The sequence below is a fragment of the Acipenser ruthenus genome, chromosome 13 (assembly GCF_902713425.1).
Source record: "Acipenser ruthenus chromosome 13, fAciRut3.2 maternal haplotype, whole genome shotgun sequence".
NCBI classification, from domain to species: domain Eukaryota; kingdom Metazoa; phylum Chordata; class Actinopteri; order Acipenseriformes; family Acipenseridae; genus Acipenser; species Acipenser ruthenus.
In genome coordinates, this window is record NC_081201.1 from 39,929,274 (window position 1) to 39,952,385 (window position 23,112).

General features: G+C 46.0%; 1 protein-coding gene across 2 annotated transcripts in view; it reads left to right on the forward strand.

Moving 5' to 3' along the window:
- LOC131696612 (Kv channel-interacting protein 2-like) overlaps positions 1–23,112 on the forward strand; it is a 66,955-nt gene that overhangs the window by 30,792 nt on the left and 13,051 nt on the right. The window contains exon 1 of one of the 2 annotated variants that reach the window (XM_058985424.1): positions 13,152–13,927. The exons of the other annotated variant lie outside the window; for it this stretch is intronic. Coding sequence (XP_058841407.1) covers positions 13,825–13,927 — 103 coding nt within the window. The 5' untranslated portion in view covers positions 13,152–13,824. Of the gene's footprint in view, positions 1–13,151; positions 13,928–23,112 lie in introns of those variants that run through there. 2 annotated transcript variants of the gene reach the window in all.

Sequence of the window (23,112 nt, forward strand, 5' to 3'; positions counted from 1 at the left end):
CTGGCAGAAATCCAATGTGGATAAACGAGGAGGTGCTTCCTCTAGCTAAGCCAGCAGGGGGGAAACAAACATTCCCATTGTGACTTCTAAACATTGTGGCTTTATTCATCAGGGAAATGCAAGGCAGGGAAATGAAGAGCTCTTTGCATGATGACATCACCAGTTACTCGTAGCGTTCTGAAGTGTGTGTTGTTCGGCCGCCCCTCCAGATGAATGTGAAAAATGAAAGCGCCATCCATCATGCGGATTCACGCCTTCACATCCTCCAGAAATAACTGCCTATTAGTGTCTGCCTGTGGGGGGTCTGGTCCATGTGGGAGGGAGGGAGGGGATGCGGATGGCAGCCCCTCGCTTCATGACAGTCTCTTGAAGCTTTGATTAATCGTTCGGTCGGGATGTGAAAATCTCTACCTTCCTCTCCTGAGAAGCGTCCTGCTGTCAGAAATGAAAGTGGTTTCTGGCAGGCTCCAAAAGCACAGACAACTCTTCTCATTTTCGTTTGACTCGCTGGGACGTTGTTTACAGAACCAGTCTTCCAGTGATAAGATGATACATTTAGACAAGGTAGCCCTTTTTAGCATGCAGGCTCATTTTCCCCGAGGCTCATGGGTAATTAAGGTTCATTTTTCCTCTTTGACAGTCATACAGCAGCAGGTCCTTGGGGAGATTTTTGCCCAGTAACTATGAACTAGAAATATTCTTCATATTCTTTTTCTCTGTGCTGTCTGTCTCCAGGATGACAACTGTTTTTGACCCACTTCTGAATTTGCAACACTAAAAATAGGGTTTGAAAACAAACCACTTTTCTTAATCTGAAGTTTTGAAAAACAAACTTTTGAATTGTATTTTGTATTATTATTCGTATTATTTCTTTTCACTGTGGCGGAGGAAGAGAAGCGTAACACTCGTTCATAAACGCACAACCTGTCCAGTCAGGTGTAACTCTCCGAAAGTTAGCATGTATGAAACAGTAGACGACCTCATGGAATAGGAATGTTTTCTACTCGCCTGCTTGAATGGCCACAGGGACGTCAAACTGAGTTTTACCAGAGCTGTATTGCAATGCGTTATTGTATTTGTGCCTAGACCTTCTGTAGCACTCCCTGTATCACATTCCTGAAATCTTATCTCTCTCATGGATTTCCATTCTCAACACACACACTCTCACACGTATGTTTGCAGTGCTGATGGAAAGTGATATCAGTAATAGAATATTGTGTCGACACAGAAGTTTATCTCAGTTTTTGATTGATTTGTTATTTTGTGTTTACTAATACCATGCTGGAGCTACTCCATGAGTGCAGGCAGGTCTTCACTAAGAGCTGGTTATGAATGCATCCCATTTCCACTGTGCTTTCCTTGATCTAGTCCTGCAGCTCAATGTGCAATTCCAGAGCTTGTCCTGCTGTGTCTGCAGAACGCCACACAGATCCCTCGGCCTCCTTGTGTGTGTCTCTGAACAAACACAGCACTGATGGCTAGAGACACACTCTGAATGTTAAGATTACCAGAATGATGAACTGGTCATCTGTATTCATAGAAGAGCATTGACAATATTTACAGGCAATCCGATGCACACATCCTCTTAAAGGAGGTGGTACAGGTTATGAAGAGATTATAACTGTCATTCATTAGTGAGAAATATGTAATGCTGTATCAAGCAACACACATTGCCTAATGCATACAGTATTACAGTACATACTGCACTGTAGATAATAGAGATTTATTCCAGTATAGACATGAGTAGGAACAGTTGCAGGACAGGCATTGGAATTGAAATCCCTTCTATTGAGTATTGAAAGCCTGGATGAGGCAGAGCAACACAGCGCTAGCTATTGCACTGACTGAAATGGAATGTGCAAGTCTATGTTGATGGATTGCCCACCCATCTTTTCACCTGGTGCGCCCCGCCCCCAATCCCCGCCCCCAATTCACTCCCCACATGCTAAAGCACATGAATACGCTATTGTGCCAAGCCATCTTGGACCAATAGAGGCTCTGGAATGCACAGTAAGAGCAGTGCCTAGCCACAGCGGAGAACCGTTGCCCTGTCTTGTTTAAGGACTAGTGGTAGCTGGGATTAGCAGAAATGGATGCGTCATGTGATTCTGATCCACATTCCAACAGGGTTTCTCAGGCGTGTTGAATTTATTGTGAGGATTTTTAACAGATTGTCATGCATCTAAGCATAATGGGCACAGAGTGGTCCGAGAGGTGCTAAAGTGGAAGAGAAGTAGGTCTGATGTTGCACCAATGAACTAAGAGCTGGGTTTAACCTGGAGTCTCAGACGCATATACATTATCTACACATTATATATATATATATAAAAGCTTGTAAATGTGTTGCAAAGTGTAATACAAGCTTTTATATATATATATATATATATATATATATATATATATATATATATATATATATATATATATTGTGTAGATAATGTATACACGTCTGAGACTCCAGGTTAAACCCAGCTCTTAGTTCATTGGTGCAACATCAAATCTACTTCTCTTCCACTTTAGCACCTCTCGGACCACTCTGTGCCCCTTTGCTCCATGACATCATTTATTTAAAAACTAGAAAAAACAGGACTGGTCTGACCTTTAGGTTTGAGCTGCTTGGGTCCTGCTAGGCTTGTGCTAGTGAAATCCAGAGGGGAGTGAGGGCTGCTGGTGTCCCCACTCAGCTCTCTCTCCTTCCAGTGGTGCGGTCCCAGCGGACCTGAGTCTGTCTCCTCACATTAGCCATCCAGCCCTGACACCAACTGAAAACGGGGACACACTGACCTTCAAGGACTGCCAGTGAACTTCACAGACTGCAGCCCAGCAACACTTTGAATGAGGGCACACTTGCGTTCACACTGCTGCTACCCACTCATCTCCTGCTGTGAGGCAGTCTGCTTTGACAGTGCAGACCTCCACTGCAACTGCACTTTGAGGCTCTCTGCTGAAACACCTTTTCCAATGTATTGTCACTCTGTCCTGTAATGCTGACTCATATGTGATGAAGCTTTCAGGAACCTCAAAACCGACACATATCTTCATGGTAAAAACTAGACGTTCAGCAGCATTGTAGAGACCTTATTGCCAGAAGCAAAGTGCCATAGCCTTCCTCGACACGAGAGAAATGAAGTATGAGGTGCAGAGCATCCCAGAGCAGCAGAGAATTGAATTCCCAACTATTATTATTATTATTATTATTATTATTATTATTATTTATTTTTTAGCAGACGCCCTTATCCAGGGCGACTTACAATTGTTACAAGATTTCACATTATACAGATATCACATTATTTTTACATACAATTACCCATTTATACAGTTGGATTTTTACTGGAGCAATCTAGCTAAAGTACCTTGCTCAAGGGTACAACAGCAGTGTCCCCCACTGGGGATTGAACCCACAACCCCCTGGTCAAGAGTCCAGAGCCCTAACCACTACTCCACACTGCTGTTCGCTCGTCTCAGATGTATCAGTGTGGTCTATAAAGTGCATTGATCACTGGCTCTCTCCATGCATTGCACTGCACTCCCAATCACTGCTAGCATGCCTTTCTCTAGGAACAGCAGCGTTGCAGCTACAGGAGCTCACGAGGAATCGCATTGTGCCGCTGCAGCTGCTGCAGACACTGCTGGGAATGCAAGGTGTTGTGATGGAAGTGAGTGAATGTAATTGTGAAGCAGCAGCCCTGCTTGCAACGGAGCTCGCTTGGGGAAATAAGAGCTACACTCCTCTCTGTGAGCGAGTCTGTGAGGCACAGGTGAGCCTGTCTGCGCTCAGAGAACACGTTGCTGCCTTTTTAAACTGCAGCACTGAATCCATCAGAATGTATTAAACCGGAGCCATTCTCAGCAACCTTCACTGCAGGATTTATGCGCTGGATTTCAAAATATTATCGATCTGAAGACTGCTTTACTTGAATGTACAGTACATCATAGAGACTCTGTAATGAACTAGGTGTTGGAGATTAGAAATGAGAATATTCCCACAATTAGTTTCCAACCTTCTATTGAATTGTGGATGAGTTTGTCACGCACCTGGCTTTCCTGGAAGACGATGATGCAGCTGACAGACTGTACACTCGACACAGCTTTCACAGAGCCAGTTATGTGTGGTCTGGATCAGGTCTGTATTTTCTAGTTTAATAATAAAATTTATTCAGAGGTACTAATTCACAAGAGCACCCTTTCAGCATTTCAAAAACTGAAAAGTAAAAAACACACCTCAGAGAAGATACTTAGGATTGTGAAGGCTGTAGCATGCGAGTCCTGTGATGAATACGACTGCACTAAGAGCAGGTACCCCCGGTCTGTGCTACAGTTTCATTCTGCCCCCTCTTCCCATGAAACGAAAGACAAGGGGAACTATTATAAAGTGGCTTGGTAACTTCACCTTGCAGCTTTGGAAAAACAAGTTCACCTGCTTTCAAAAATCATACCTCAGGGACGGCTAAGAATTCATATGACAGACTTGCCTTCTTTTTATAATGAATCATGCCCTTCTGTTATACTTAAACAGCAGTCTGTTAAGCATGTCGAATGTCTTCATTTTACAGACACGCTAGTTACATTTCTCTATGAGCTCTTTTACTGTACATACAGTAGGTGATGCTTGTTGATTGTGCGGGGGGCAGGGATGCTGGGGACACAGTTTGAAGATGAGGAAGCTTTGTACTCGCTCATTATCATGGTACTGGTCCTAGTCTCCTACTGGATTTCCACCAGGTGTACCAGGGTAGTTCTTGGAAGATCAGGTAGGTGATGGGCAGGTTTGTTTTTATCGATGATCATTGAATCATAGTGCAGCTCTTGCCCTTGCAGTGAATCAAGGGGTCTGGACTCCAACGTGAGGATCTCTACAGAGTAAATGCTCTTAAACTATACTGCTGTTACATTGTGAATACACAACCACATTTTCATTGTAGGATTAGGCATGCTGCATGTGAATACCCAGCTATCCAGCATATGTAATGACTGTGTTAATATAGTCCAGTTAGAGCGTAGCAACCCGAGACACTGTGTGTGTCAATGTAAATGTTCCTAGTCTATCGTTGGTCAGCAGCTCTGAGATCTAGTGCTCTGTGCTCCTTGATAAACGTGTCCTGTGGTATTTCAAAGGACCAGATTGTAAGCACAAGATAGAGAACACAGACGGCATGTTGACGTCCAGATTTACATCGAAGGGTAACATTTATACATCCAATTGGAACAGAACTTTGTATCACAGTCTGTTAATTGAACAAGTTCATTGTGCCAGAGGCTGTCGATCAATATGTTTATTGATCTTTTGGGCACCAAATTCAATGAACTGTGAGCTGGAAAAGGAAAACAGAAATTCTTAATGCAATAATTCTTGTGTAGTTGTTGTTTTTTTTAATTATTATTTTTATGCCTAATCAGGGATGTCTTAACAGAATCCAAATAACATTTTCTCCATATGCTCTCTGCATAGTGCTTGAATTAAATGCTTTTCTCATCTGAATGTTAGTTGAATTTAGACCTGCCAGAATAGAAAAGCAAAGATAGAAGTAGAGCTAATCACCAAACACAGCCCCCAATATCTCTTACTCTGTACAGATAGAAATAGAGCTAATCACCAAACACAGAGGGAGGTAGGGATGGAGGGAGGAAGGGAGGGAGGGAGGGAGGGAGGGATGGAAGGAAGGAGGGAGGTAGGTAGGGAGGGAGGGATGGAGGATAGGAGGTATGTAGGAAGAGAGGGAGGGAAGTAGGGAGGGAGGATGGTAGGGAGGGAGGGAGGGAGGTAGGGAGGGAGATTGGGAGGTAGGTAGGAAGGGAGGGAGGTGATAGGGAGGGAGGGAGGGAGGGAGGTGACAGGGAGGCAGGAAGGGAGGGAGGGATGGAGGATAGGAAGTATGTAGGAAGGGAGGGAGGGAGGGAGGTAGGGAGTGAGGATTGTACGTAGGGAGGGAGGATGGTAGGTAGGGAGGTGGTAGGGAGGTAGGAAGGTAGGTTGTACATTTACTAGTCTTGCTGTATCCCAGTATCCAGTCTTGCTGTCCGCTGCAGTGCTGTGGTACATTCTGTGGTTATTTCACAGAATGCTGTATGTGTTAATAAATCAGGGGGCGGGCTGTAACAACATGACCTGGCCACTCTGCTGCAGGGGTGGAAAACGGTTTTCTGTGGAGCAGTGCATCCTGGGATGCGGAGGGGCCAGTCAGGGGTTGGGGTTGTGGTTAGGGTCAGGGGTTGGGGTTGGGGTTAGGGTTGGGGTTGGGGTTAGGGTCAGGGGTTGGGGTTGGGGTTGTGGTTAGGGTCAGGGGTTGGGGTTGGGGTTAGGGTCAGGGGTTGGGGTTGTGGTTAGGGTTAGGGTCAGGGGTTGGGGTTGGGGTTAGGGTCAGGGGTTGGGGTTAGGAATCTTGAGATTCTGTACCTCGCAGGGTTGTCGCCTCACCTGCTTTGTGTGTTTCTTCATCGCACTGTTCAGCTGAATCATCTTATTGTTCTACATTAAATGAATTTCCACAGGTTGTGCAGTGTTTGCCCACTAGGGGGCTGCCTGATGTAGCATATTTGTCATTCAGGTTCAGGCTGATTTCTTCTGCAGTGTTTAGGGTTATAATTTTCTGTGCAGTTTAAATCCATTGTCCTTCCTCTTGCTGTGCTGAAACGGTGGGAATGAGTCTTTGTGTGCAGCAGGTCGAAGTGAGCTGCTTTGCAAACACAAACTCTTCCTCTGCCTCTTTTAGTCTTTGGTCTGACAGCTAGACACACCACCTCCTGTAACCCCAGGCTTGTTTGAACACAGACTTCAAAACCAGGAACTCAGATTAGAATGTGGAGGATGCAGCCAATCTTCACAGTGCCAGAGGAGGAGACAAACAAGAGCTGTGTTTCAAACTGCAATCATATTGAGTGGGCAGATTATTAATATGTGTTGAGAAACAGGAATTCAAATGACAGAGCAGAGCAGCTTACAAATTGACAGCTTAATCAGCTTAATAGTGAAATGTCTTTCCAACCGTCGTGCGTGCTCGGTCAGCCTCAAGGGTATTGTTTAAAAGTTGTGAGAGTTTGCTAGTTTAGTCAAGGAGACAACATGTTTGGCTAATTATTTAACAGCACCATCATATTAGCCAAAACTTTGTTTTAAAAAAATTCAAATAAAATGCTCAATGTTTCTGCGAACAACACCCCAAACACTGCAACTAAAGATTTATTTAGTAGAGTATATAAAACACTCCAGCTCTCTGCTCTAACCACTAAGCCACACTGCCTCCCAATCCCTTAGTTCTAACCATTAGGCCATACTGTCTCTCTGTATTAATCCCTGAATCACAGGTAATCAGGCGTCAGACAGGTGAGTCTTATAGACCTGTAAGAGCCCCCCCCCCCCCCCCCACACGCACGCACGCACGCACGCACGCACACACACACCCTCACACAGATCAGAGGTAATCAGCAGTCAGATGGGTGAGTCTTATAGTCCTCTAAGAGCCCCCCCCGCCCCCCCCCCCCCCACACACACACGTACACACGCACTCACACCCTCGCACAGATCAGAGGTAATCAGCAGTCAGATGGGTGAGTCTTATAGTCTTGTCTGCTGCTGTGAAAGCTTGCAGGGTTTTTGGAGGGGAGAGTTATGCCCTTGGAGTTGCTGTTGAAAGGAGCTGCCAGGGCACATAATGAGAGGAACCATAGAAATGAGTGGTAAAGATGAGGCCTACAGTGCTGGGCAGGGAATTCGTCTTTAACTATCCATCTTTGTGTTTACAGCCCAAAATAAAACAAAACCTACCTTTCATTATCTAGCACAGACAGATTTACACAAGCCAAGCCTGAAAGAGACTTCTGTATGTTTCTGTTTTTTAGTTTCTTTGAGTTGGAGCTACAATGCCAAGAATACTCTTGTCTGCTTTGTAAGTGTCTGCTTTTTTTAACCACTCACTTCCAGTGCTGTTGACGGTCTCCTCTTTTTACTGCAGTGAGATGTATTATTAACGAATGGAAAGCAAGACCTTGGAGTCAGTCCTTGGCATTGCTGCTTGCCACTGATGGTGGTAAAGTAACTGAGGATGTTTTCAAATACATTTGATATGTATACAGGTGTTATTTATACAGGTGTTATTTATTACAGGTGTTATTTATTTATACAGGTATTATTTATTACAGGTGTTATTTATACAGGTTTTATTTATTACAGGTGTTATTTATACAGGTTTTATTTATTACAGGTGTTATTTATTACAGGTGTTATTTATACAGGTGTTATTTATTTATACAGGTATTTATTACAGGTGTTATTTATACAGGTGTTATTTATTACAGCTGTTATTTATTACAGGTGTTATTTATTTATACAGGTGTTATTTATTACAGGTATTATTTATACAGGTGTTCTTTATTACAGGTGTTATTTATTACAGGTGTTATTTATTTATACAGGTATTATTTATTACACGTGTTATTTATTACAGGTGTTATTTATACAGGTGTTATTTATTACAGGTGTTATTTATTTATACAGGTATTATTTATCACAGGTGTTATTTATACAGGTGTTATTTATTACAGGTGTTATTTATACAGGTGTTATTTATTACAGGTGTTATTTATACAGGTGTTATTTATTACAGGTGTTATTTATACAGGTGTTATTTATACAGGTTTTATTTATACAGGTGTTATTTATTACAGGTGTTATTTATACAGGTGTTATTTATTACGGGTATTATTTATACAGGTGTTTTGGCCTGTGTTGACATAGTGCAATGGCATCCTTTAAGTGTCCTTTTACACGCTCATGTGGAGAGGCCATTTATTAATCGTATTGAAGATGCAATTAAGAAAAATCAATGCAAGCACAGCGAATTATACAGAGCACAAGCATATCTTGGCAGCACCACTGGATATGTAATTGTCCAACAGTTATTGCTGCCAGTTCTGAATCACGGAGGAGCTGTGTTTGTGTGGGGAGGGGGATGAGGGGGACAATTTGTCGGCCTGACAGCTGGGATTAAGTGGAAAATGTACCTTAAGAAATGAGATAAAAATAACAAAGGAGGCGTTGTTTCATTTTCCATCATCAACCCCCCCAGGCTGCGTGCTGGCAGAGCGGAGTGAAGCTTTGCTTTGCCTTTCCTGCTTGCACCACGAGGCCTGTTTAATTATTGATTACCTGACTGGCTGATTGATTGATTGATTGATTGATTGATTGCACATATTAGTTGCCAAGGTAAGCCATTGTGGAACATCGGTCTTCTTTGAGCAAAATACAATGCCAATACCCTCGAGCACACTGAGCCTGTCTGCGATGCACAAGGGAAAGCACACACATGTTGAGCCATGCTGGAAAATTCAGACTTTGCTGTAGATTTTCACCCTCAACTTAGATAATCACTGATGAATGTCAGGGTATCTGTCCAGGTGGATTTGTAAATTCAGTAGTCTTAACTTTGGTTCAGCCCAGTATGAACTGTATTGTTTGTGAAGTTCCAGGTCCCTGGCTTTGTGTCTGATCTAGAGCGCTACAGAACAGCAGTTTGCTGGGAAGCACCACTTGGTTCCGTGGCTCAGAACAAGTCTTTCTAGATGGTAGGTTAAAGGCCTTCATTGATTACTGATCAGTGTTTGTGTTTGCAATTTGGAAGCAGTTTGTTCACATTAGCCACAGTTTGCCAGGTTGAGGAAACGTCAGAGAGCCGGTTCTGTAGAGATGCTGGCCGGTGCTGGCTGTCTGCAGGCCAGGTTTGAAGTTTGTTTAATGATTTATAGAAGGCTTGAGGCTCTCCTCTGTCAATATGTCCTCCCTGACCCCACGGGAATGCACAGGCCAATCAACCACAATAACCCTGACCCTGACCCCACGGGAATGCACAGGCCAATCAACCACAATAACCCTGACCCTGACCCCACGGGAATGCACAGGCCAATCAACCACAATAACCCTGACCCTGACTCTGACCCCACGGGAATGCACAGGCCAATCAACCACAATAACCCTGACCCTGACCCTGACCCTGACCCCATGGGAATGCACAGGCCAATCAACCACAATAACCCCGACCCTGACTCTGACCCCATGGGAATGCACAGGTCAATCAACCACAATAACCCTGACCCTGACCCCACGGGAATGCAAAGGCCAATCAACCACAATAACCTTGACCCTGACCTCACGGGAATGCACAAGCCAATCAACCACATTAAAACTCACTCTGCACACCAAGCTGCAGTTCTTTTACTATCTGAGTCACTGGATACCCTGCTGAGCACCCCATCCTCATCATCAGAGCTTTTTCCAGACAGTGCTTCTCTTATCACTGTGTCAACATCAAACGTAGTTTGAACCCGTGACGGCCCAATTAAAACATATCTAGGCCAGCTGACAGGCTCCCTAATAGACTCCCTTCTCTTGGTGACGTGCTGCCCCCCGTTCTCCTCTGTCAGGTCCTGGGCTGCGGGGGCAGAAGGAATGAGGGAGTAAATGAGGATTTTAGAGCTGCCGTTGTTTGTACAGCAGTAAACGACTCCCATAACTCTTGGCTAAGTGCGTGTGGCGTGTGGCTGTAGCCTGCATAGTGTACAGCAGAGCCTTTCACAGGGACAGGGTGGAGTGTGAGTGTTCTGTAGCCTGCATAGTGTACAGCAGAGCCTTTCACAGGGACAGAGGGGAGTGTGAGTGTTCTGTAGCCTGTATAGTGTACAGCAGAGCCTTTCACAGGGACAGAGGGGAGTGTGAGTGTTCTGTAGCCTGCATAGTGTACAGCAGAGCCTTTCACAGGGACAGAGGGGAGTGTGAGTGTTCTGTAGCCTGCATAGTGTACAGCAGAGCCTTTCACAGGGACAGGGTGGAGTGTGAGTGTTCTGTAGCCTGCATAGTGTACAGCAGAGCCTTTCACAGGGACAGAGGGGAGTGTGAGTGTTCTGTAGCCTGCATAGTGTACAGCAGAGCCTTTCACAGGGACAGAGGGGAGTGTGAGTGTTCTGTAGCCTGCATAGTGTACAGCAGAGCCTTTCACAGGGACAGGATGGAGTGTGAGTGTTCTGTAACCTGCATAGTTGCTCCATTTGGTTATTGTTTGTTTGTTTTTGTCTTGAGAGGATGTGGGCTGCAGGTTGCTCACAGTGATATGATGGGAGGCAGCAGTGCCCTTGAGCCCGAGGGTATCCAGTGTTCTCTCACAGCGAGTGTTGCAAAGTAGGTAATTTAAACAGACGTTTCTATTGCTAAGCGCACAAGTAAGCTGGGACTTTCAGTAGGGTTACCATGTGGCTCCAGATTAACCGGACGCTGTGAGACAGAACAGGATTTCAAACTTGCCCCTAAATTGAAATAAATGAAGGTGTAAATGAACCATCCTTAGCTACAATTAATAATGGTGCTTAAATACCCGCATGCGCGTCAAATAATTGTATTATACTAAGAATGAATTGCAGCCAGTCGCTATTTTTTTCTGTTTGTTAAAATTCAATCGGCCATATTATTCTGCAAATACAATTGCATCATCATCTCGTTGCTCTATCGATAAATTAGCTATTCGTTCATTAAGATCTGATCAGAAGCAGCTGATCAGTGTGAATTGTTTGCTGCGCCCAAGCAATTCCACCACAGCAGGATTAATCTCAGCAAAGGTGTAGCTCATTTATACGTGAATTACTTTCAATTTAGGGGGAATTTTGAAATCCTGGTCTGTCTCAAAGCGTCCGGTTAATCTGGAGCCATATGGTAACCCTAACTTTCAGTGTATTGTTCTCAGTGTTTTCAGCTCTCCTGGGGAGACAGCACTGGGCTCTGTGGGTTGTTAATACTCACAATTACAGAGGAATGGGTTTTCAAAAGGCCCAGTGGTGTAATTGTATTTTTTTCTTTTCTTTCCTGCAGTTGCTTAGACGTAGGGAGGTAAATAATATGGGATGCTATAGGCATGCCCTCCAATTGGCTTTGAGAGCCTGTCACAGGAGATCACCATTCTGTTATACACTGGGGCTCACATGCACACAGCAGTGCTTTACAGAATTTCATCTAAACCCAGAACTGTTTCACAAATCCTTCAATAAAGAATACCGGAAAATGAAACAAATGATAAGAATCTTAGACTTGATCTTTGATTTGTTTGAGCCCACAGTTTTTCTAATTGAATTTTCAACTACAGTAATGTACCAAACTATGTATATATCAAATAGTATGTGACATAATAATGTTATTTTGAGTTCAGTTTGTGCAAAAATACTGAAATGACTTTAGCTGCACAACTTCTTGATTTTGGAAAGCTTTTATGTATTGGTATCTGCTTTCATTCTTTATCTAACGCACAGAGAATAAATGTTAATAAACGTTCAATGCCACAGTGAAAGTGTCAGTGCTTGTTCCAGACTGTTGATGGTAATCAGATTCCCTGACATTATGACTAGTGCTCCTTTTCAAGTTTGTATTCTGGAGACACAGATGAGATGCATTGCTGTGTGACACTGCCAGCTTTTAAATGTTAAACATTTTGTCAAACATCTGGGCTCTTCCAAAAAACAGCTGGAACGTGAGGTCGGTTTGCACGCTCCGAGTGAAGGGACCAGGGCTGGAACGTGAGGTCGGTTTGCACGCTCCGAGTGAAGGGACCAGGGCTGGAACGTGAGGTCGGTTTACACGCTCCGAGTGAAGGGACCAGGGCTGGAACGTGAGGTCGGTTTGCACGCTCCGAGTGAAGGGACCAGGGCTGGAACGTGAGGTCGGTTTGCACGCTCCGAGTGAAGGGACCAGGGCTGGAACGTGAGGTCGGTTTGCATGTTCCGAGTGAAGGGACCAGGGCTGGAACGTGAGGTCGGTTTGCACCCTCTGAGTGAAGGGACCAGGGCTGGAACGTGAGGTCAGTTTGCACCCTCTGAGTGAAGGGACCAGGGCTGGAACGTGAGGTCAGTTTGCATGTTCCGAGTGAAGGGACCAGGGCTGGAACGTGAGGTCGGTTTGCACCCTCTGAGTGAAGGGACCAGGGCTGGAACGTGAGGTCGGTTTGCATGTTCCGAGTGAAGGGACCAGGGCTGGAACGTGAGGTCGGTTTGCACCCTCTGAGTGAAGGGACCAGGGCTGGAACGTGAGGTCGGTTTGCACCCTCTGAGTGAAGGGACCAGGGCTGGAACGTGAGGTCGGTTTGCACACTCCGAGTGAAGGGACTGTTGCTTGAATCCTACAAATAAAACAAATAACAGCCCCAGCTTGTCTCGTACAAGAAAAACAAAAGAAAAACAAGTATTTCAAAATAAATAAACAGCAGTGTAACAACTTGTCACTGTCCGTGAATCAGAGCTCACTAAATACCCAGTGCCCGTTACCAAGGAAACAGAGTTAAGCAAATCAATGAAGCAAGTGTCATTAGAATGGGAGGGCATACCTCTCTCCCTCCCTTCCTCTCTCTCTCTCTCTCCCTCTCTCCCTCTGTCTCTCTCTCTCCCTCACTCTCCCTCTCTCTCTCCGTCTCTCTCTCTCTCCCTCACTCTCCCTCTCTCCCTCTCCCTCTCCCTCTCTCTGTCCCTCCCTCTCTCTCTGTCTCTCTCTCTCCCTCTTCCTCCCTCTCTCTCTCACACACACACATGCTGACAATCATAGTCTAAGAAGGTGCAGGCTGAACAGACATTTGGCTGTTTCAGCTTCTCTGTGTTAGGGGTCCTGAAGGCTCACCTCACACTGGACCAGGGGACCCCTTCACCCTCTCCGCACTGTGCCTCCGCGTGCTGCAGACCTGCACTGGGGTCTGGGGCTCCAGTCCTGAGGGAGGCTGGTCAGTGAGCAGGGAGTGAAGGCAGTTTCTGTGGTGTTTGGATGATGATTTGTGTGGTGGGTATGCAGTGTGAGGAGAGCGCTCCAGCATGAACCTGGAAGGGCTTGAGATGATCGCAGTGCTGGTGGTGCTGGGGCTCTTTGTTAAGGTGCTGGAACAGTTCGGGCTTTTCGAACCCATCGGAGTGGAAGGTAAAGCCCCTCTTGGTTTTGTTTCTTCATGCTTCCTTTTCTGCCACTTTCTTTGTAGTTTTTCCTTCTTGCTTCAGGCAGGGTAGAAGAGTTTGGCTGCAGTGTGAACGCAGCGGTCTGCCCAGCCCACTTTGATTTGCAATGCTTTGATTACTGAAGCAACTGTTGGCTCTTAAACTTTGGAAATCGGGAAACATTTTTAATGTGCATTGAATGGTGGAATAGACTGACTGTGATTAGTGTTGACTCCGTTTAGCACAGCTATTTCATTTCTGTATTCATTTATTTCTTTATTCATTTATCTTTCACTGTGTCTGACTAAATCATGTGCTTATCCACTGCATGGGAGCCTAGAGCAAGTGTTTTTCTTTTGTTTTGACAAGGAAATAAAAGGACTAGGTGACTTTGTAGTCCGATTTGTTTTCATTTCCAGCCCAGGCCAGTTCCTGTAATGGCCACAGGGGGTGTTTGCTTGTGTTTGCTTGTGTTTGTTTGACGAGGGCTTGTGGAATTACTTGTATTTGGTCTCAGCCCAGTTAAGAGTGCGTCGCTAATCCAGCCAAGCCTTTGTTGTGATTATCACTGCTTGCCCACTTTTCTAACATAGACAACTTTGACATGCCGTCTGTAAAATTATAAGTTTAATAAACCCAGCCTCCACAACCAGAGACTAACAAATGCTGAGGAAGAATGTCATTGAGAAACCCAAGCTAGTGAAAATGATGACACAGTGACTGGCAGTGTCTGGCAGGGTGGTTATACACAGTGACTGGCAGTGTCTGAGAGGGTGGTTATACACAGTGACTGGCAGTGTCTGGGAGGGTGGTTATACACAGTGACTGGCAGTGTCTGAGAGGGTGGTTATACACAGTGACTGGCAGTGTCTGAGAGGGTGGTTATACACAGTGACTGGCAGTGTCTGGGAGGGTGGTTATACACAGTGACTGGCAGTGTCTGGCAGGGTGGTTATACACAGTGACTGGCAGTGTCTGGGAGGGTGGTTATACACAGTGACTGGCAGTGTCTGGCAGGGTGGTTATACACAGTGACTGGCAGTGTCTGGCAGGGTGGTTATACACAGTGACTGGCAGTGTCTGGCAGGGTGGTTATACACAGTGACTGGCAGTGTCTGGCAGGGTGGTTATACACAGTGACTGGCAGTGTCTGAGAGGGTGGTTATACACAGTGACTGGCAGTGTCTGAGAGGGTGGTTATACACAGTGACTGGCAGTGGGCAGTGTCTGGGAGGGTGGCTATACACAGTGACTGGCAGTGTCTGAGAGGGTGGTTATACACAGTGACTGGCAGTGTCTGAGAGGGTGGTTATACACAGTGACTGGCACTGGGCAGTGTCTGGGAGGGTGGCTATACACAGTGGCTGGCAGTGGGTAGTGTTTGGGAGGGTGGTTATACACAGTGACTGGCAGTGGGCAGTGTCTGGGAGGGTGGTTATACACAGTGGCTGGCAGTGGGCAGTGTCTGAGAGGGTGGTTATACACAGTGGCTGGCAGTGGGCAGTGTCTGAGAGGGTGGTTATACACAGTGACTGGCAGTGGGCAGTGTCTGGGAGGGTGGTTATACACAGTGACTGGCAGTGTCTGGGAGGGTGGTTATACACAGTGACTGGCAGTGTCTGGGAGGGTGGTTATACACAGTGACTGGCAGTGTCTGGGAGGGTGGTTATACACAGTGACTGGCAGTGTCTGGCAGGGTGGTTATACACAGTGACTGGCAGTGTCTGAGAGGGTGGTTATACACAGTGACTGGCAGTGGGCAGTGTCTGAGAGGGTGGTTATACACAGTGACTGGCAGTGGGCAGTGTCTGGGAGGGTGGTTATACACAGTGACTGGCAGTGTCAGTGTCTGGGAGGGTGGTTATACACAGTGACTGGCAGTGGGCAGTGTCTGGGAGGGTGGTTATACACAGTGACTGGCAGTGTCTGAGAGGGTGGTTATACACAGTGGCTGGCAGTGGGCAGTGTCTGAGAGGGTGGTTATACACAGTGACTGGCAGTGGGCAGTGTCTGGGAGGGTGGTTATACACAGTGACTGGCAGTGGGCAGTGTCTGGGAGGGTGGTTATACACAGTGACTGGCAGTGGGCAGTGTCTGGGAGGGTGGTTATACACAGTGACTGGCAGTGTCTGAGAGGGTGGTTATACACAGTGACTGGCAGTGGGCAGTGTCTGAGAGGGTGGTTATACACAGTGACTGGCAGTGGGCAGTGTCTGGGAGGGTGGTTATACACAGTGACTGGCAGTGGGCAGTGTCTGGGAGGGTGGTTATACACAGTGACTGGCAGTGGGCAGTGTCTGGGAGGGTGGTTATACACAGTGACTGGCAGTGTCTGAGAGGGTGGTTATACACAGTGGCTGGCAGTGGGCAGTGTCTGAGAGGGTGGTTATACACAGTGACTGGCAGTGGGCAGTGTCTGGGAGGGTGGTTATACACAGTGACTGGCAGTGGGCAGTGTCTGGGAGGGTGGTTATACACAGTGACTGGCAGTGGGCAGTGTCTGGGAGGGTGGTTATACACAGTGACTGGCAGTGTCTGGGAGGGTGTTATACACAGTGACTGGCAGTGGGCAGTGTCTGAGAGGGTGGTTATACACAGTGGCTGGAAGTGGGCAGTGTCTGGGAGGGTGGTTATACACAGTGACTGGCAGTGGGCAGTGTCTGGGAGGGTGGTTATACACAGTGACTGGCAGTGGGCAGTGTCTGGGAGGGTGGTTATACACAGTGACTGGCAGTGTCTGGGAGGGTGGTTATACACAGTGACTGGCAGTGTCTGAGAGGGTGGTTATACACAGTGACTGGCAGTGGGCAGTGTCTGAGAGGGTGGTTATACACAGTGGCTGGAAGTGGGCAGTGTCTGGGAGGGTGGTTATACACAGTGTCTGGGAGGGTGGTTGTACACATTTCTTATAAAGCACAGTGTACCATGGTATACACAACATATTCATAAAATCTTTGCTATTAAAATGAACCCTAAAGTTGTTTTAATTGGCTCGGGCATGGCAGTGATTTCTGAGATTAACCTCTTCTTTCTTGGCACACCAAGTACAGTTCTTGGTTGCTGATTTGAAAGCTGGTGCATTCTTGTTACTGAGCCCTTTCTGTGCTGCTGTGTTGGGTTGTGTGCAGGGGATGGTAATTGTATCCTGTGTGCAGGGGATGGTAATTGTATCCTGTGTGCAGGGGATGGTAATTGTATCCTGTGTGCAGGGGATGGTAATTGTATATTGTGTGCAGGGGATGGTAATTGTATATTGTGTGCAGGGGATGGTAATTGTATCCTGTGTGCAGGGGATGGTAATTGTATCCTGTGTGCAGGGGATGGTAATTGTATCCTGTGTGCAGGGGATGGTAATTGTATCCTGTGTGCAGGGGGTGGTAATTGTATCCTGTGTGCAGGGGATGGTAATTGTATCCTGTGTGCAGGGGATGGTAATTGTATCCTGTGTGCAGGGGATGGTAATTGTATCCTGTGTGCAGGGGGTGGTAATTGTATCCTGTGTGCAGGGGATGGTAATTGTATCCTGTGTGCAGGGGATGGTAATTGTATCCTGTGTGCAGGGGGTGGTAATTGTATCCTGTGTGCAGGGGGTGGTAATTGTGTGCAGTCTACAGTACCAGTTAAAAGTTATTTGGAAACCTGTCCTGATTCTTGTTGAAGGGTAGAGAATTTGTAAGACAGCAAAATTCATAAAGTGAAAAATGAGTGAAATGAAAGGACAAAAAATGTCTTTGAGAAATCGTGACAGGAGTAAATCAGAGTCTGGATTGAGTCTAGCTCTGTGTTGCCCTCATTTAATACAGTGCAGTGCAGGAGACACCCTGATGAGATTCACAGTCTTGCTTTACTCTGATTGTAGCGTCTCATCAGGGATTTCCCTGGAGTGCCAGAGTTGACCCGCTGGGATCCTTGTGCTGGTACTGAAGCTGACATCACGCCCCAGTTAAACAGTATTGGGGTGGTTCTGTCCCAGTTTGTTGAGATGCTGATCTTGCATACATTCCCAGTAAGGTTAATGAGAGTGGTCTGCAGAATCTCTGCCAGCGCTCACACACTCCCTCCAGCCCTGCTGCTGACGAGGAAAGCCACAGGAACCTGTTCTGTATGAGCGGCTGTCTATTAGCACTCGGAATAACCTTTCCTTCAGTGTCTGTGTTCATGAAAAGTCCCATTCCAGGTCTTGTCACTGCCACATGCCCAGTCCCTTGACTGCTCCTGCCTCCACACAGGCGTCATTGAGAGGGGAGGTCTGGGTCTTGACGAAGGGTTAGAATGAGCCCCTCTGCGGGCGGCAGACCCTGGATAGTTCTGTGGATTTTCTGTGGTTATTCGAAACAGGAAAACAAAAGCATGCTGTTGAATGTTTTTGCGTGGAGTCCTGCAGCACGTTCTCCGGTTTCCTTTCTTTCCTCGGGATGCCACAGGAAGCGTTGCCTTGGCTCTGGCTCTTTGAGAAGCATTTCCTCCAGTCAGAGGGAAGGCTATTTCTGTTTGAGGAGCAAGACAAGCAAAGGGACACTTTCTAATGGACCTGACAGGTGGAATAGTGAAGACGTGTAAGGAGTAATTATTAGAACAGCAATTCTAATAATGCTCAGTTAGGCTTGCATTTCATTCTGTAAGCACTTTACAATGCTTTCAACAGTAGTATGTGAATCGTAGATTTGGGCTTACACAGCAGTATACTGTAAATAAATAAAGTCTGTTAGTGACTGGTAGTTTTCTCAGAGCAGTTTCTGTAGAAGACTGATAAACAACACAGGCAGAAAGACTTTATGAATGTGTGGCTTGTGCCTAAAATTTAATATAGTTATCAAAACTTGGTGTTTTTTCACAAATCATTTCTACAGTGAGTGGTCATTGAAGTTTAAACAGAATCTAACCATATGCCCAGATGATTCCATTTGTCAGTGAGGAAAATTGCTTCTTCCTATTCAGCATGCCAGATTGAATGCAGGGGACCTTGTCTTCATTAAATAGGAGCCTGTCTTGGAGTGTAAAAGAGTGTCTAGAAACATCCATGATGTGTTGCTGTTATGTCAACACTTGGGCTTTCTGTGTGCTGCTCTACTTGGAACCAGTGCAATCATCCAATAATCATCTCCAAAATATTGATTTTTGCCTATCACTGTATGGCATTGGCCCTTTCTGTCACTGACTCTCACAAACTGAACGTATTTCCTCATAACGTGCAGTTATGGACGTGCTTTGCACACGTTCCCCTCCCGTCCATTCCGCTCCCATCCTCTCTTCCCCTCCACTCCCATCCTCTCTTCCCCTCCACTCCCATCCTCTCTTCCCCTCCACTCCCATCCCCTCTGCTCCCATCCCCTCCACTCCTCTCCCCTTCTCTCCTCTCCTCTCCTCCCCTCTGCTCCCATCCACTCCACTCCACTCCTCTCCTCTCCTCCACTCCACTCCCCTCCACTCCAATCCCCTCCACTGCCCTCCTCTCCCCTCCCATCCCCTCCACTCCTCTCCCCTTCTCTCCTCTCCTCTCCTCCCCTCTGCTCCCATCCACTCCACTCCACTCCCCTCCTCTCCTCTCCTCCACTCCCCTCCCCTCCACTCCCATCCCCTCCACTGCCCTCCTCTCCCCTCCCCTCCACTCCCATCCCCTCCACTCCACTCTCCTCTCCTCCCCTCCTCTCCCCTCTCCTCCCCTCCACTCCACTCCCCTCCGCTCCCATCCCCTCCACTCCTCTCCACTCCCCTTCTCTCCTCTCCACTCCCCTTCTCCACTCTCCTCCCCTCCGCTCCCATCCCCTCCACTCCTCTCCACTCCCCTTCTCTCCTCTCCACTCCCGTTTTGTGTGGGAGACTCTCCTTGCCTCAGACAGTTCTAGTACAGTATCCTCTACAGAGTGTTATTGGGAGTGCAGTAAACAGCAGATCAGAGAAAGCTAGTTATTAAAACTCTGTCTGACTGTACACCTGACGTAAAGTGTCAACATCTGAGGATTCCACAGGGAGCGCTGCGTTGAATCTAGCATTCCCATGGTAATCCGCCTTGCCTCGCTTCAGCAACCCCATGTGGCCAGGGACTGATAGTTCGCTTATATCTTGTGTTAAACTCCTGGGTGGCTACGATGAGTGTTTGATTGGCTTTGATTGGTTACGGAATAAACAGTAATCTTTTACTTGCAGATGTTTAGATAGGGTATACTGAAAGGTGTAAAGGACCCTTCTGAGTAGTGGTTAGGGCTCTGGACTCTTCACCGGAGGGTCGTGGGTTCAATCCCAGGTGGGGGACACTGCTGCTGTACCCTTGAGCAAGGTACTTTACCTAGATTTCTCCAGTAAAAACCCAACTGTATAAATGGGTAATTGTATGTAAAACATAATATAATTGTATGTAAAAATAATGTGATATCTTGTAACAATTGTAAGTCGCCCTGGATAAGGGCGTCTGCTAAGAAATAAATAATAATAATCATTCCTCGCTCATCTGTTCCCATAGCACACACAGAGGTTTATTTTTCCTCGCACTGTAAAGGCACAATGTCCGGACCTCCAGTCTGTGTGTATTCTGCTTCATGGTTTTGCTGCAGGATCTGTGTCTGCCACTCTCTGGCTTCACTCTCTGTTAATAATGGGTGCTCAACAGCATGTTTTTAACACTCTGTGCTTGGTGATGAATCTGGCGGGCTCCTCGGCAGTGCCCTCGGGTTAAAACTCATTATGAACAGAGAATGGGGCATAAATAATTGAGTTTGACGAATCGCCAGCGTCTCAGGAGGGACAGGAATTCTGTTTATAGTTTCCGGTAACAAAGATTCCTCAAATGAGATATATATATATATATATATATATATATATATATATATATATATATATATATATATATATATATATATATATACAGCTCTGGAAAAAATTAAGAGACCACTGCAAAATTATCAGTTTCTCTGGTTTTACTATTTCTGGGTAAAATGAACATTTTTGTTTTATTCTATAAACTACTGACAACATTTCTTCCAAATTCCAAATAAAAATATTGTCATTTATTTGCAGAAAATGACAACTGGTCAAAATAACAAAAAAGATGCACTGTTGTCAGACCTCGAATAATGCAAAGAAAATAAGTTCATATTCATTTTTAAACAACACAATACTAATGTTTTAACTTAGGAAGAGTTCAGAAATCAATATTTGGTGGAATAACCCTGATTTTCAAGCACAGCTTTCATGCGTCTTGGCATGCTCTCCACCAGTCTTTCACATTGATGTTGGGTGACTTTATGCCACTCCTGGCGCAAAAATTCAAGCAGCTCGGCTTTGTTTGATGGCTTGTGACCATCTATCTTCTTCTTGATCACATTCCAGAGGTTTTCAATGGGGTTCAGGTCTGGAGATTGGGCTGGCCATGACAGGGTCTTGATCTGGTGGTCCTCCATCCACACCTTGATTGACCTGGCTGTGTGGCATGGAGCATTGTCCTGCTGGAAAAACCAATCCTCAGAGTTGGGGAACATTGTCAGAGCAGAAGGAAGCAAGTTTTCTTCCAGGACAACCTTGTCAATTCGAATCGAAAATTGCATTCGAATTTTCAATGAAGCGTTCTGTATGAACACGTATTGTCCTGCTGATTTCTGTGTGGGGCAGTGCTTTAATGATTTCTAATTCAGGGATATATTGAGGGTGTATCACAGGGAGTTCAGACCTGTGCTGGCTGCTTGTCTGCAGTGCTTGTGACTGCACTCTGCTCCTGGGAGGCGATGCAATGGGATGTCTGCAGTGCTTGTGACTGCACTCTGCTCCTGGGAGGCGATGCAATGGGATGTCTGCAGTGCTTGTGACTGCACTCTGCTCCTGGGAGGCGATGCAATGGGATGTCTGCAGTGCTTGTGACTGCACTCTGCTCCTGGGAGGCGATGCAATGGGATGTCTGCAGTGCCTGTGACTGCACTCTCCTCCTGGGAAGCGATGCATTGGGATGTCTGCACTGCTTGTGACTGCACTCTCCTCCTGGGAAGAGATGCAATGGGATGTCTGCAGTGCTTGGTTCTTTTTGGATTTTGACTGAAGCTCTTTTACAGATCATGTTGCAGGTACTGCAGTTCTGGTGAAATGATCTGTTTTTATATTCCTGAAACATTTCACCTCAGCTACCACAAGGGTTGTGCTTACGATTTGCAGTATATAGACTATTAATAAAGAAAATGCTGCTGAGGGCATTAACACTGCTATTGAGAATGGATTTCAAGCCTTCATTTCAGGAAGCAGCCAGAATCAGCCAGACGCTGTGGATAATTGCACTTGTTAGGAGCGAATCACAGCACTGTAACCATGTCTGCAACAGGCCCTGTTGCATTAAGATTTTGGACACGCAGAGCTGCTTGTGCAGGACTGATTGCGCTCCCAGTTATCTGCTGCTGTCTGTGCATTTTAACTATTGAAGCAGTTGCGGGATTGCCAGACAGTGCAGACTGGTCTTGGTCTGGTCCATTTGCTGGGTAATGTTGCTTTTATATGTCATTGAATGCATCAATAAATGAGACTTGATCAACTGATATTTAACTGAAATTGTTAACAGACAAGTCCTCTATCCAACCCCTAATAAAGTCCTAATATATAATCTGTGTGTTTGATCCCTATTAGAAATAAGAATAGTGTGCGAGTTGCTACAGCAGCAGCTGCACTCGCAGAGCCGCTGGGGATTCAGTCTCAATACCAGAAGCAGAGCAAGTATACAAGCAGTACACCTCTTCAACAGACAGCGAGCTCCTTTTGAAATTGAGAACGTCACCCTTTACCAGGCAGGCAGGGGGATCCGTGAAATATTAACACACGCTGCAAAACAACAATCCCTTCGGCAGGAACGTTTCAAATGAAAGTTTAATGGGTGAGCAGACCAGAGCGATCTGTCTGCCCAGCTCACACAGACAGAGACAGAGAGAGATTGTGTGCTGCTGTGTCATGCAAAGCTACAGCGTTCCAGTATGTCAAGAAAAAGAAAGTTAATGAAGGAAAGACATTCCTGAAAGGTCAGTTCTCAGACGAGGTGTTTTTATACTCAATTAAACACATTGATGTGCTGCTACCTTCCCCAAAGGCACAAGCCTCCTAGTCTTGAAATATGCTGGCCTCATCCCTCTGTGGAAGTGTCCCTGCTCCTAGCTCAGTTAGAACTCAAGATAATACGCAGATCATATTCTATAGTATTATTAT